The sequence below is a fragment of the Condylura cristata genome, unplaced genomic scaffold (assembly GCF_000260355.1).
Source record: "Condylura cristata isolate star-nosed mole 26May11 unplaced genomic scaffold, ConCri1.0 scaffold00016, whole genome shotgun sequence".
NCBI lineage: Eukaryota > Metazoa > Chordata > Mammalia > Eulipotyphla > Talpidae > Condylura > Condylura cristata.
In genome coordinates this window covers 37,205,972-37,219,049 of record NW_004567117.1, presented here as the reverse complement: position 1 = coordinate 37,219,049, position 13,078 = coordinate 37,205,972, and the positions used below count along the sequence as shown (strand labels likewise).

Below are 13,078 nucleotides of genomic sequence, written 5' to 3'. Positions count from 1 at the left end.
GCAGCCTGGGGGACGTCACCGCCCCACTGGAGAGGCTGCCTTGCCTTCCCCTGCGCCTGTGGAGAAATACTGGGGAAATCTCTGCCCAGCGTCTCTGAGCTCTAGCCCAGGCATTCATGCTGTGAGCACCTCTTCGAAAGAAGTTACTCTGCGCTAGATTTCATGCGACCTCTGTGCTTCTGCCACAGTGGTGCTGGGCAGCTCAAGGACCCGCCAGCCATGGAGGTGCCAGTCGGGGGCAGCCGCAGCAACAGCCCAGCAAGTGAGAAGCCCGAAGCCCAAGCCTCAAGTTCAACCTGGGAAGAGGTAGGAGTCTAGTCCTAGGGACTGATAAGGACTTCTCTTTATGATGCAAACCCAGGGAGGGTGGGAAGGTGCCAGCGAAACAGTATCTAAGCAGCAGTGTGCTATTTCCTTGGCTTCAACAGATTTTACTTCCATAAGGTGTAAAATGTTGTTTTGAATTTCCACAGACTTAAACATTGTTTACTTAATTTTTTTTTCCAGCTTCCTGGAGACATGATTGGCATACATATCTCCCCCCGTGGTGCAAAGGGTTAAAGTGCAGCGCTATGTAGTTTCCTCCTGCCCCCCCCCCCCCCGGCCGATCTCTTGTTAAAGGACACTATAGTGTCCAATTAGTGCTACTGAGGACTAAATAGTCTGCAACTCATGGAGGAATTTAGTTCTGGAATATGTCACATTACACAAATCACATGTATGCTGGAAATGTATTTAGGAACTAACATAATTATACTTATGAAATGTTATGTCCTGTACAGGATAAAGAATAACTAATCTACCTAGAATTTCTACAGTAAACTCTACCTTTGTTTTTCATCTGTTACCATGAACGTAATTAGAAATGACGGAATATGGCTTCTAATTTATTATAGAGAGAAAGTGCATCGCTCAGGCCTCACCTCTTCTCTTGGCAGTGGATGTTGGCAGGGTGGTCCTGGGTCTCCCTCTGGTAGCGATGCTGGCACTGCTCACAGGGCGGCTGGTTAGCTGAGTGCATGAGTCATTTAGAAACAGCACCCTCTGGTCTGCACGAGAGAAAGTGGCTGTGAGCTATTTAACGCCTTGAGTTTCCTGCCAGGTTAGATATCCTTGCAGAAATAAAGAGTAAGTAGCAGAAATAAGAATACAATGCTCTTATTTGTGCTATTTTTCATGGTGGGATTGTGGGTCCAGACTGGGTTTTGCTGGAGTGGAGCACCAGGAATAAAGCCTCAAGTCTCCTTTTCATTCTCTGTCCCCCTCAAAGTTGCTGCCTGTGAGGATGGGGAGCTGAGACCCTGTCTCTGTTCTCAAGGTTCCCACAGGACAGCGTTTCTCCTGGCACCGTGACCCTTCTGCTCACCACACTGTACCACAAAATCCTTGAGAACTTGGGATCTGGAGTCAATATTTGGTATAAATGGAAGAGCTGAGTTGATATGGAACCCTGAATTACTTCATTTTCCTAGTGGCAAAACTCAGCATTACAATAACCTTAATGTTAAATGGCTAAAGCCAAATAAAATCTAAAAAATTACAAGTTCTATGAAGTGCCCTTCTATCACATATATATATAAAAGAAATGGCTTCCATTAAAAATAAGGCAAAATCCCCATTCATCTCACATCCCTGTCTCTATACCTGTCTCTATTAATATTCACTCAATATTTATTAAAATGTGACAATACTACATGTGTTATTCTGGTAACTTCATCGTTTTACTTAGTAACAGTTATGATGTGACTATGGTCAACCTTATTAGAGTAGCTTAAGAGTATGCTAAATCAGTATTTATCCAGTCTGGATTAGAGGTCTGACAGGTATTTCTAGTTCTGAGATTCTAGAAATGATGAAGTGATGTGTGTCTTGGAGAATCTTTATGGCGCGGTCTGCTGTGAACTATGAACACTGTCTGCTGGGTACATCTTCTCAATGGGACTAGACAAAGCTAGACCACCCTCTTCTACACCAGGGGTCAGTGCAGCTGTCTGTAAGGACTCAAAAGTATATTTTTTGACTTTGTGGGTCATTGAGACTCTTGCTGCTATTCAGTTGCTCTGGTGTGAGATGAGAGAAGATGAGCAGAGCTGTGTTCCAATAAAACTATATTTATAAAAACAGGCGGTGGGGGCGGGTTGCAGATTTGACCCACGGGCTGAACTTTACCAAACCCTGAACTAGAGACAGCAAAGATCCTCAGGCTAGCTCTCTCACGTCCCTCTGAAGAAGAGCTAGGGTTTGCTTATTTTGATATTGACGTTAGGTCAAACATCAAATTTCGACAGTAGGTCAAATCCTGTTTATTAATTGATGGGTTTTAGTTTCTGTCCGTTCAACGAATAGTTCAGAATGTAAAAATGGTGAAATGTTGAAACCTTTCAGATGAGAGGTCTCCAGTGTGTTCTGCACACTGTGTATACACCTTTAGGTGGAAACAAAGGGGACTTGACTGTTCAGAACTTGGCCTCAGATGTGCCCTGTCTGAGAGGGGAGAAGAGAGACAGACCCTTGAATGACGCTTCGCAGGAGCAGAGGGGGGTCTGCAGAGAGCTCACTAATGCGCCGTTCGACATGCGCCACACCGTTTTGAATTAAGTTCATGCGTATTTAGATATTTTCAAATCGTGTGCATCTCTTTCATGTATGAGATCAACATGGTTTGCAAAACATGGGCTTGCAAGGCAGGATGACCTCCTATTTAGAGCCACTCTTGTTCTGAGCGCAGGTGTTACAGATGAGAAACAGTTCTAAATCCCCTTTGCAGGCTGATACCCTCTGTCTTAGGTAAGTCTCTTAGCCTGGGGTCTCAACCCATAATCTGTGAACTGGCAGCGATCCATGGAAAAATGCTCTTAATTTATTTTGAGTCACAGATTTTGAAAGTGAAAGACAGGATCCCAGGAGAACACTGTGTTCTAAGTAGAAACATTAAGGGAACATTACTGTTTCACACTATAATGAAGCTGAATTGCCAGGTATCTATCAGGAAAACTAAATACCAGGGTGTGGCTTCATCGATGGGCCTTCTGGTCAGAGGAGGTGGAAAAGTCGCACAGAACAATGGCATCTTCAGAGCAGCAGCTTGGGTTAGTGCAAAGGAGATTCCAGCTCCTCCCACGCACACTCAGTGGGGGTGTGGGGGGCATTTTGGTCCTAAGGACACATTTGGCAATGAGCAGAAACCCTTTCGCTGGTCACAGCTGGGGTGTGTGTTGTTGTCACCCAGTAAGTAGTGGCCAGGGCTGCTCCAAGTGTCTCCAGCGCCCAGGACAGCCGTCCACAGCAAGGATTTCCAGCCTCAAATGTCACCAGTGCCAGATTTGAGAAACCCTGGTCCGAGCGAAGGAGCTGGGGTCTGAGTTAGAAAGTCCTGTTGTAAAGCAACACGTCCCTTTCCCTGGGACTTGGTTCTTATTTGGAAACTTTTGGCCGAGACTTCAGATTTCTCCGTCATTGACCTACAGTGTTTGGTCATAGACACGGCTTCTCCCTACGTGGACTCAGTACACTCCCATGCGTTGCTAGGTGGTAGCAGTCAAGATTCACAGGTAAAGTGCTATCTTCGTATCATCGCTTTGGGCACAGTGAGAAGGGGTCCCATCAAGAGCCACCTTGAGGCTGTGGTGGGTAGAGGTAGTCTTGATGCAGGAAACGTGGAAAGAGGACCCTTCAGCCTTTGTAACAATGGTTAAGAGAAAAAGTACTGATTTGGGCCACCAGCTGCGTGACTCCGAAGCATTTCATGCTGAGAGCAAGAAGCCAGACACCAAGGCCACAAGTTATATGATTCTGTTTCTGTGAAATGCCCTAGTAGGCAAATCCATAGACCCGGGGGTAAACTGGCGGTTGCGGGGAGAATGGGGTGTTCTCAGGTAGGCAGTCCAGCAAACAGGTGCATACCCACAGAGCAGGGAAAAGGCCTGTGGGTTTTTGCTTTTGCCTTGAACTGATCAGAGTTTGCTAGCTGAACCAGGATTCTACCCTAAAGCAAAAAGAAAATGCTACAAATCGAACATTGCACTTTCTTGTATCCAGGAAGCCCAAAACAGGAATATTAATGCTGAACATGGGCGGCCCCGAGTCGGTGGGAGACGTGCATGACTTCCTGCTGAGACTCTTCCTGGACCGGGACCTCATGACGCTGCCTTTTCAAAGGTAAGCCGCACAGCCGCACCTGCCTTTCTCGTGACCGAGGCAGTGCACGGAGCCGTCCCTGTCTCATCCCTATGGTTAAAAATACTAAAAGGGGCCTCCCTGGTGGTGCAGCACCCAACCAGGGAGCTGACCCATAGGGCGCGGCAGACCTCTCCTGACCCGCCCGCTGCTCCCCTCAGCAGAGTTATTTCAATGCATCTGCCTCTTCTGCTCCCCCCACTCTGTCTCTGGTGAATCCTCTCACCCCCACTCTCCTCCCCCTGCACCTTGGCCTATACCCTAGTTCTGTATGCATAAATAAATAAATCATAAAAAAAAAGAAGACCTTCATGGCTATGTCGGAGCGATTCGGTGGCTTTCTGCTAGATTCGGAGTTGGGAGCATGGTGAGAGGGCGTGAGAGCAGGGTAGTGGCTGTTCTCCTGCATTCCTTTCCTCTGCAGAGCTGGAAGTTGCAGTGGCCTTGGCCCTGCTGGATCCTGTAAAGGTCTTTAGAGATGTTTGTTCCAGGCACTTGACTGCCTGGCGCCGAGGGAGGCAGGATCACATACCAGCGCAGCGTCTACACGTTATACCGCCTCTCCTCCTGCCCCTCCCGCTTTCCCTGCTTTTTCTTTAACATAAGGTTTTTTTTAAAAAGATTTATTTATGCATACAAGAACTAGGGTACAGGCCAGAGGTGCTGGGTGGGTTGGGGAGTGGGTAAGAGGATTTACCAGAGACAGGGTGGGGAGCAGGACAGGCAGATGGATAAAGTACACTGCTGAGGGGAGCAGTGGGCGGGTCAGGGGAGGTCTGCCAGCCATGTGGTCACCTCCAGGGCAGGTGGGGATTGAACTCTTAGTGGCTTTAACTTCTTAGTGCTGTGCTTTAACCTGCTGCTGGGCCACCAGGGAGGGCCGCTTCTTTTTTTTTTAAAGGCTTCATCTGGTTAAGTTTTTCTTAAAATTTTGCTTGTCTTTTTGATTGAGTAGAAAATGTTTCTCAAGTTGCTTATGTGGAATAAAACCCTCTTACTTGCATGTTGAATGATTTAGCAAGCTGGCACCCTTCATCGCCAAACGCCGAACCCCCAAAATTCAAGCGCAGTACAACAGGATTGGAGGAGGGTCCCCCATCAAGATGTGGACCTCCAAGCAAGGAGAAGGCATGGTGAAGCTGCTGGATGACTTGTCACCCGAGACAGGTACGTGTTCCTGAATGAATGGCTCCCCTGGTCTGGCCAAGGCAGCAATGATATCCAGGCGCTATGGGCTATTGGACGCTGTGTCTGTCATGGTCACCTAACGGGGGTTTCGAGGCACATCCTCTGTCCTCGCTGTGTGTTCCTGCTTCCTCATGGGGCCAGTAAAAAAGCTGAAGACTTGGAACATGAGTTTCAAAAGGAATTTTGAAGTGTGTATCAGTTTGAACTAGATTATAAAGCAGAGGCCACATACCAAGAATAAAAGGTTTGTCTCTCTGCCCTGGCAAGGGATTTTTGGGGTGCCGGCTGATGCTGCTGCTCTTGCCTTTCTGCATGGAGCACTGATCACACCCCACTTAGAGCAGAGTGAGGAGGTGTCGCTGCAGCCGTGAGGCTGAGCAACAGCACTGCCTTCAGCCCCCCAGCTCTGCTGGTGTTTTGGGGCCTCTTGGCACGTGGGTCTAAAGGGAGCATGTACACTTCAGATGTCCATCCTCAGAGAGCCTCTAGTACAGGGTGTTAATGTCCAGAATGAGGCTAACTGCACGAATCCACTAGAAGGCCCGCTTTTCACTGGCATCCAGGACTCCACTGAGGCGGACACCCCTTGTTTCATTTAACACTGGACACAGCAGACGCTGCTGGTTCAGAGCATCCTGTGTAGGTGAGGACCAATGGGAGAAACGTTGAAACTGAAAACAACGGTGCCTCTTAGCACACCCGAGATGTAGGAATTACAGTTGTGTCTAGGGGTTCAGGAGCAGGATAGGCGCAGGACATAGGGGGACCCCCAAGGGATCAGCTGTGCTGGCCTTTCTCCCCTGAGAGAACACGGCTGCCAGTGCAGGCTGTTGGGGCTCCCCTGGCCCGTGATCTCCTGGAAGACTGTGGGTGGCTTCTGAATATGAGGTCTGCCTCCTGCCGCCACCCGGGGTGACAGGCATCCCTTACACGGTGCACCCACACTGGGCACAATGCCCCTGTTAAGTGGTGGGTGAGGGGCGCTTCGCTCCCCTCCTCTCAGCCCCACTTGGTGAGCACAGACTCTAGTCCTTGGTTATAGCCCGATAAAAGGTCTAGCGAGGCTCCCACCTGCCGTGACTTTGCCGTCTTCAGTGGGGAAAGGTGCAGTTGTTTTCTGTCCAGATATCCCTGGGGCTTCGACACCAGAAGGGCCCTGGAAGAAAGGGAGTAAGTGGGGGCGAGCTCCTGCCTCTCCTCCTGTGGCCGTTCCTTTCTGCTTTCTTTGTTTCTCTCTGCTTCTGCCTCGCCTCTGATCCTTCCCTACACAATGATAGTTGGTTTGTTTCCTGTGGAGAAAGTTGGTTTGTTTCCTGTGGAGAATTTTTTAAGCAATAGAACATGACTACACACACATTTTTAGGGGTGTAGCTGCACTTGGTAGTCCACCTAGAAATTTTGTGACTGGCACTGACTTTGCATCAAATTGATCAATGAACTAATCAATATGGTGAGTTCTACACGGACCCCAAAATTGGAACCAGTTTCCCTCAGTTAGACTGAGTTGCAGTAGCTTAGGGGCCATTGAAGGGAGTCAGTGAGAGGTGTTATCATTTCATAAATAGTCAAATAAAAAATATATTGAAAAATTCATAGTGCAGTCATGTCGATCGTGACTGAGGAAGCTGTCAGTGGGCGCTACTCAGCTAAAGAACTTGGGCGGCACCCCGGGGAGGAGAGTGGGTTCTCGCCCAGACAAGCTGGCTTCCTCTCTCCTGCTTGTTTCACTCGGGCAGATTACTCACCTCACTGAACCTCATCTTGGAAACAGGGGGAATAGTTGCCCCCAGCTCCCAAGATTGTGGTGAAAATTAAATGAGATAGTCTGGGAAAGGCATCATTAGGGTGAGTGGCGTGGCGCAGGCATTTGCTACATGAAAGCGCTCGCTATCACTCACTGTGGGCAGGGGGCCCGACCTGACAGACACGAAAAGCGTGGTGCTATAGATCTCACACCTTTCTTCCTGAGAGCCTTGTACAAATGGGACATTTGAACGACCGCACCTGCTCAGTGAACGGGTAGAAATTAAATGAAGGTTTCCTGTTTGGAAATCCAGTTCCTCTGTCCCTTTTCCCTTTCCCCAGCTCTCCCCATTGTTCACTGGCAGCTACTTGAGGGCCAGAACCCCTGGGCCGGCGAGCTTGTGTTTGGGGCTCACACTGGCCAGGCCGGGTGCTGGGTGACACCCAGGGCGCCCCTTCCTCTCCCTGGCGCCTGTCGTGTGAAGCCCCCCTGAAGCAAGGCAAGGAACCTCTGTGGACATAGTTACTGCCCTCCTGGCCCATGGCTTCCACAAGCCTTATCTGTCCTGTGCAGAATATCTGACTCTCACTCACTCAAAATGTGGCCCCAGGCTGCCCTTATCGCATAGTCCATGTATTTGGGGAACTCCCAGCCCCCAGGCAGGTAGGCTGCCCCTTCAGTACTGGGCAGGTGAGAAGCCACTGTGCTGGCCTGTGACCTTGGGCCATCTTGCCTCTTCCTGCACTGTGGTGGAGCCTGGTATTGGCTCGAAATAGATTAGAAAGCGCGTTCCGCTTCAGCCTCAGCTCAGACCACCAGGAGCTCTTTAAGACCGGCCTTGATGACATCGGGAGAGCTGGCAGTTTTAGCAAGAACCACACAATCTTTAAGCCATCCGTCACGGGAGTTCGCTTACCGGGCCGTGCCTTCTGGTGGGTTTTAATGCAGCTCTCCATATTTTATGCAGGAGGACCTAAAATGGGTGTCCGAAGATGATTTCATTTTCCCCTTTCCTTCCTCTCTCTGGCAGTTCCCAGCCAGAGGATATCGAATTCTGCCCCGTGCACACGCAGCCTTCATGTCCTCCTCGCCTTCACTTTAACCCAGATGTTTCTGGCGGGAAGTTAGTGTCACAGCCTCACAGGCAGCCCTGCTGAGGCTTGGACCGCAGCAGTGTCTTGCTGTCATTACTGAGTGTTCACGAAGGGTATTGTCAGTGTTGCCACTGCCAGGGGAGACATAGAAAGACAAGGAGATAAGACCGTGTGACTGGAGGAAACTTCCAGTTTTTTTTTATTAAGATTTATTTATGCATAAAAGAACTGGGGTACAGGCCAAAGGTACAAAGGGTGAGAGGATTCACCAGAGGCAGTGGGAGCAGATGTACTGAAACACACTGCTGAGGGGAGCAGGGGGCGAGACCGGAGAGGTCTGCTGCGCCCTGTGGGTCACCCCCTGGCCTGGGATCAAACTCATGCTGCTGCCGGTAGCTTCACAGTGCTGCGCTTTAACCCCTTGCACCACCAGGGAGGGTCCAGTTTCCAGATTTATGACCTTATAAATGCTTAAGAAATTGTGTGATTGTGGATACTTTTAAAATATAGGAACAGAAGAGGCAGGAGGAGAGAGGAGGAGAGGGAAGAGGGCGTGGGGGAGTGATGGAGTTCACAGTGATGTGCAGCTGACCCAGGCAACTGGGTGCTGAAGACAAATGTCCCTCTCGGGGCCTCCCACTTAAGCAGGTTCTTGGTATTTTTCACATGTTAAACAAAGAGAATCATTTCAATTATTTGTCCTCTGTGAGCTCTGATTAAGTGTTCAGATGCTTTTACGTAAACTAGGTGACCCAGGGGCCTGAGGGGCAGGAGGCAGGACTTGGGGTGGTGGAAGCCAGCTGGGGCATGGGCTTTGGGGCGGGAAGGCCCAGATGAACATTTCGGTTTGAGGCTCATGAGGGGTAACTTGGGTAGGTTAATAAGCTTTGACAGTCTGTTTTCTTACCTAGAAGATGGCTTTTTAATAAGGTGGGGGAAGCAGAAAGTAAGCTTCTACTATGGTATGAGCTTAGAGGAGGAGATTGCTCTTTTTTTTTTTTTTAAAGATTTATTTATTCATACAGAACTGGGGTACAGGCCAGAAATGCGGAGGGTGAGAGGACAGAGTGGGGAGCAGAACAGGCAGATCGACAAGGTACACTGCTGAGGGGAGCAGCAGGCGGGTCAGGAGAGGTCTGCCGCACCATGTGGTCACCTCCGGGGCAGGCGGGGATCGAACTCATGCAGAAGTGGCTTTAGCTTCTTAGTGCTGTGCTTTAGCCTGCTGCGCCACCAGGGAGGGCTCAGGAGGAGGTTGCTCTTTAAGAATAAGTGTTGAGTCCTTCTCTCTTCCTCTGGACTCCCTTATCTCAAGGCCAAGAGCTGAGAAATGGCACAGAGCCTGAATTTTTAAAACCGTTGTGCTAAATAAAGGTGTGTGTGTTTAAGGGGGAAGGTTGGTCCCACAAAATAGTGATTAAAACTCCCCGTACTAGCTGAGGACTGGGTAAGTCACAAGGAATGTTCATTATCGGCGTCACAGGAAATTAGGTTCCCTGCTCTTTGTTCTGGGCTTTGCCTGATATTCAGCACCTTCTAGGAATCTAGGTAAAGATTAACGCGTTCTCCTTCCCACTTCTGCTTCCTAACAGCCCCTCACAAATACTACATCGGGTTTCGGTACGTCCATCCGTTAACAGAAGAAGCCATTGAGGAGATGGAGAGAGACGGGCTGGACAGGGCCATTGCTTTCACCCAGTATCCACAGTACAGCTGCTCTACCACAGGTGAGGGCGCCCTGCCCGTGGGGGTCTGCCTGGTGCCACGGAGAGGGTCAGTCATCCGCGATTTGCATGCCACATGCTGTCTGCTTGAAACACAGCGTCCACTTGAAATCTCACGGTTCATCTGTCTCTTGAATTATTGCCTAGTCGGCTGAGAATTACAAACAGGGTTGGTGTGTGGGGGGTGCCGGTGTTCAGTGCTTCACTGCACGGTGTAGGGGGTCAGTAATAAACCTTTAGTTGCTCTGGGCGTTTGTGCAATAAACCTTATTTTGATGGCTAGCCCGATATTCTTATTAATGTGTCCAAAGTGATAGCTGTTTGCATTTTGAAAGCAGAGGTTCCCACGTTACCTTGGCAGTATGGGTGTGTTTTTCGCTGTGCTTTAGGTGTGGGTTGGGTACTGGTGGAACTAAAACCCAGTTTGAGGTTCTCTTTGCAAACCGCTCAGTGTTTTAGGGGTTAGAAAGCGGCACCTGCATGCTGTCCGTGTAACTGGAGGCGAGAGTCCTCTGCTTGCAGCCTCTGTGCTGTAAGTTGTAGGAAAGCATCTAGGACCACCCACCCGTGACTTTGCATTTTGTTTCCAGGACTGGGGTCAGCATATTTCACTCCGCAAATGCTTTTGGAGATTAGTGCATTTCATTCTTATAGCTATTCAGAGAAACAGGAGAAGGAAATATTCCAAATCTGTTGTAACCTTCCATGTTTATTCAGACCATCTTCGAACACTTTCCAGGTCTGAGGGCGATGACTTTTAGAATCTGCCTCTCCAGTTTCAGGGTGCAGGGTGGCATGCCACTGGACAGTGAAGCTGAGTTTATCAATTGCTAAACTTGTGCCTTGATTAAAAAATTAAACGTCAACATGTAAATGTGTGCTCGCAGAAAAAGATGCGTGAAGATGGCTGTTTCTTGCTAGGTTGGTGACGGGTTCATTTCACCGCTGGCTCCACAGTGTTTAAACCGCCCCTGTCTGCACGGGCATAGCGTCCCACTGTGTGTGAGAACAGAAAGACTGGAGGCATACCTGTCCTTGGAGACCACGCAGGTTGTCATCAGCACAGGGTATTAAGTTTCCACAGAAAGCATTTGTGAGTTACCCCCCCCCCCCTTCTGGCTGCTCACTGCATGTTTCTGAGTGACCAGAAGAACAGATGTGGCTTCCCAACAGCCTTCTGTAACAGCACCTGTGAAGTGTGGTGCGCAGCATGGATGTGGGTGACGACTTGGCAATTTCTGGAGAGATCGATTTTGAACCTGGCATCTGACTCATCATGTTTTACTCACCAAAATGGAACTGATATTTTAAGAAAACTCTTAAGTTAAGCATGCATTTGATTTCAGTATAGCTTTGTCCCGACTAGCATTTTAATTTGGAAAGCTAACCAATGAATAGTTGGTGGGAAGACAGTGGATCGAGTAGGGGAGCATAGGGAAGTTGTGGAATGTTTGCCCAATGCTAATATAAACTGGAAAATATCCATCTGATAATATTAATTAAAATGCCCCAAATACTCAGGATACAAAATTGCATATATACTAAAATTATACTTTTGTCAAACAATGACCGCTGTAAAGAAAAATATTTGGAAAGAAGTACCTCGAACAAGACAGCGACTGCATTAGCTTGCTGGGGTAGCAGCTGGTGCTTTTTTTCCTGTCCTCCCCACATTTTCTGGAATGGGGTTGGTTACCTTCATAATGGAAAAAAAATGTTAACAGGCTTTCAATTGTAAGGCATGGCTCCTGCAAATAACGACTGATTTCATAAATCCACTTCCATCCGGTTTCTCACTAGAAATGACCTCTATACTCTGAAAAGCCTTTGAAATTGATTGCTTGTGAGTGAGCTTCATTTGCAGAGTAGTTGAATCTATATGCATATGAGAGCACTGAGATGATGGTAATTAGACTGCTCCACTATGGAAGCAAATACCTGCTTGGAGCTGATAGTTAGCTCCTTTGCTAGTCTGTTTCATCTGTACCACAGTCAGAGGCAGGGACTAAGTGGCCCCTGTATATTTCAGGCAGCAGCTTAAACGCCATTTACAGATACTATAACGAAATGGGAAAGAAACCAACCATGAAGTGGAGCACAATTGACAGGTGGCCCACACACCCCCTCCTCATTCAGGTAAGCGGTCACCCCAGCTTGGGGGGGGGGTGTAGGTCGTATTCTTGTGGCTGCCTGGGGGGAAGTGTCTGAACCTTTTTCTTCTGGGGAGTAAATTATGTATATTGGGGAACTAAAAAAAAAAGCATTTAAGTCTTGATCTATTAGGACAGGACGAGGTAAATATAAAGACAAAAGTTTATACTCTTCAGGTTAATACTGGTCACCAATTAGAGATATTTTGAGTTCTGTGTTTCACAGTTACCAGGATGTTAGAGGATTATGCAAAGCATTTCAACCAACTTTCATTCATAGGCTGAATGAACGACAGATGTGTCCTCTACTTTCTGAATCCTTAAAAATGTCAAAAGACTTTTTAAAAAGTTTAAAGATAGAGTATGTACATGTTGAGACATGAAAATAAATGTAACATTTCAGTTGAGAAAAGTTTCATATGTTAAAAGAAATTTCAGGTTTCTCCCATACGGTTTATATTTTCATATTTATAGTAACAAATGTTTGATTTTAGAGGAATAGGTTAAAATTACAGTTCTAAAGTCAATAGCTTTGAATTGGTGTCATTATGCAATTTTTTGCCTTTTCTTTGAGAGTGCTATTGGTAATCACCCTAAATTACACAAATAAGAGTTTTGCTCTGGAGGTGGAACTTTCTTCACTTATGTTAGTATAGGTAGCAGAAATAGTAAGTGATTTAGATTTCATCCAGTTTATGTTTCATATTTTGGATATCTGGTAAAATACCAACTCTTTTAAAAAGCCTGCAGTCACTTAAATCTGTAACCACTAGATGGCGCTAGATATCACTAAAAGCAGGCCCGCTCTCCAGCACTGGACTCCTGAGGCTCTTAGGTGATGTCAACGGGTTAACACTTAGGCTGAAGTTCACTTTTAAGTAAAAATGGAAAGAAGGCACCTTCCCTGGGGGGGGGGGGGTGGGGGTGGGGTGTAGTTTTTGTCTCGTTAGCCCCTCTTCCCTCATCCCTGCTCTGCTGCTGGGTCGTTGTGCTGCCTGAAAC

The 13,078-nt window shown here is 47.8% G+C and overlaps 1 protein-coding gene across 1 annotated transcript in view; it reads left to right on the top strand.

The window, feature by feature from the left end:
• FECH (ferrochelatase) overlaps nucleotides 1-13,078 on the top strand; it is a 27,142-nt gene that overhangs the window by 4,724 nt on the left and 9,340 nt on the right. Inside the window, exons 2-6 of the mRNA XM_004683933.2 lie at nucleotides 189-306; nucleotides 4,039-4,158; nucleotides 5,195-5,343; nucleotides 9,795-9,929; nucleotides 11,956-12,062. Of these exons, the coding sequence (XP_004683990.1) occupies nucleotides 189-306; nucleotides 4,039-4,158; nucleotides 5,195-5,343; nucleotides 9,795-9,929; nucleotides 11,956-12,062 (629 nt within the window). The remainder of the gene's footprint in view (nucleotides 1-188; nucleotides 307-4,038; nucleotides 4,159-5,194; nucleotides 5,344-9,794; nucleotides 9,930-11,955; nucleotides 12,063-13,078) is intronic.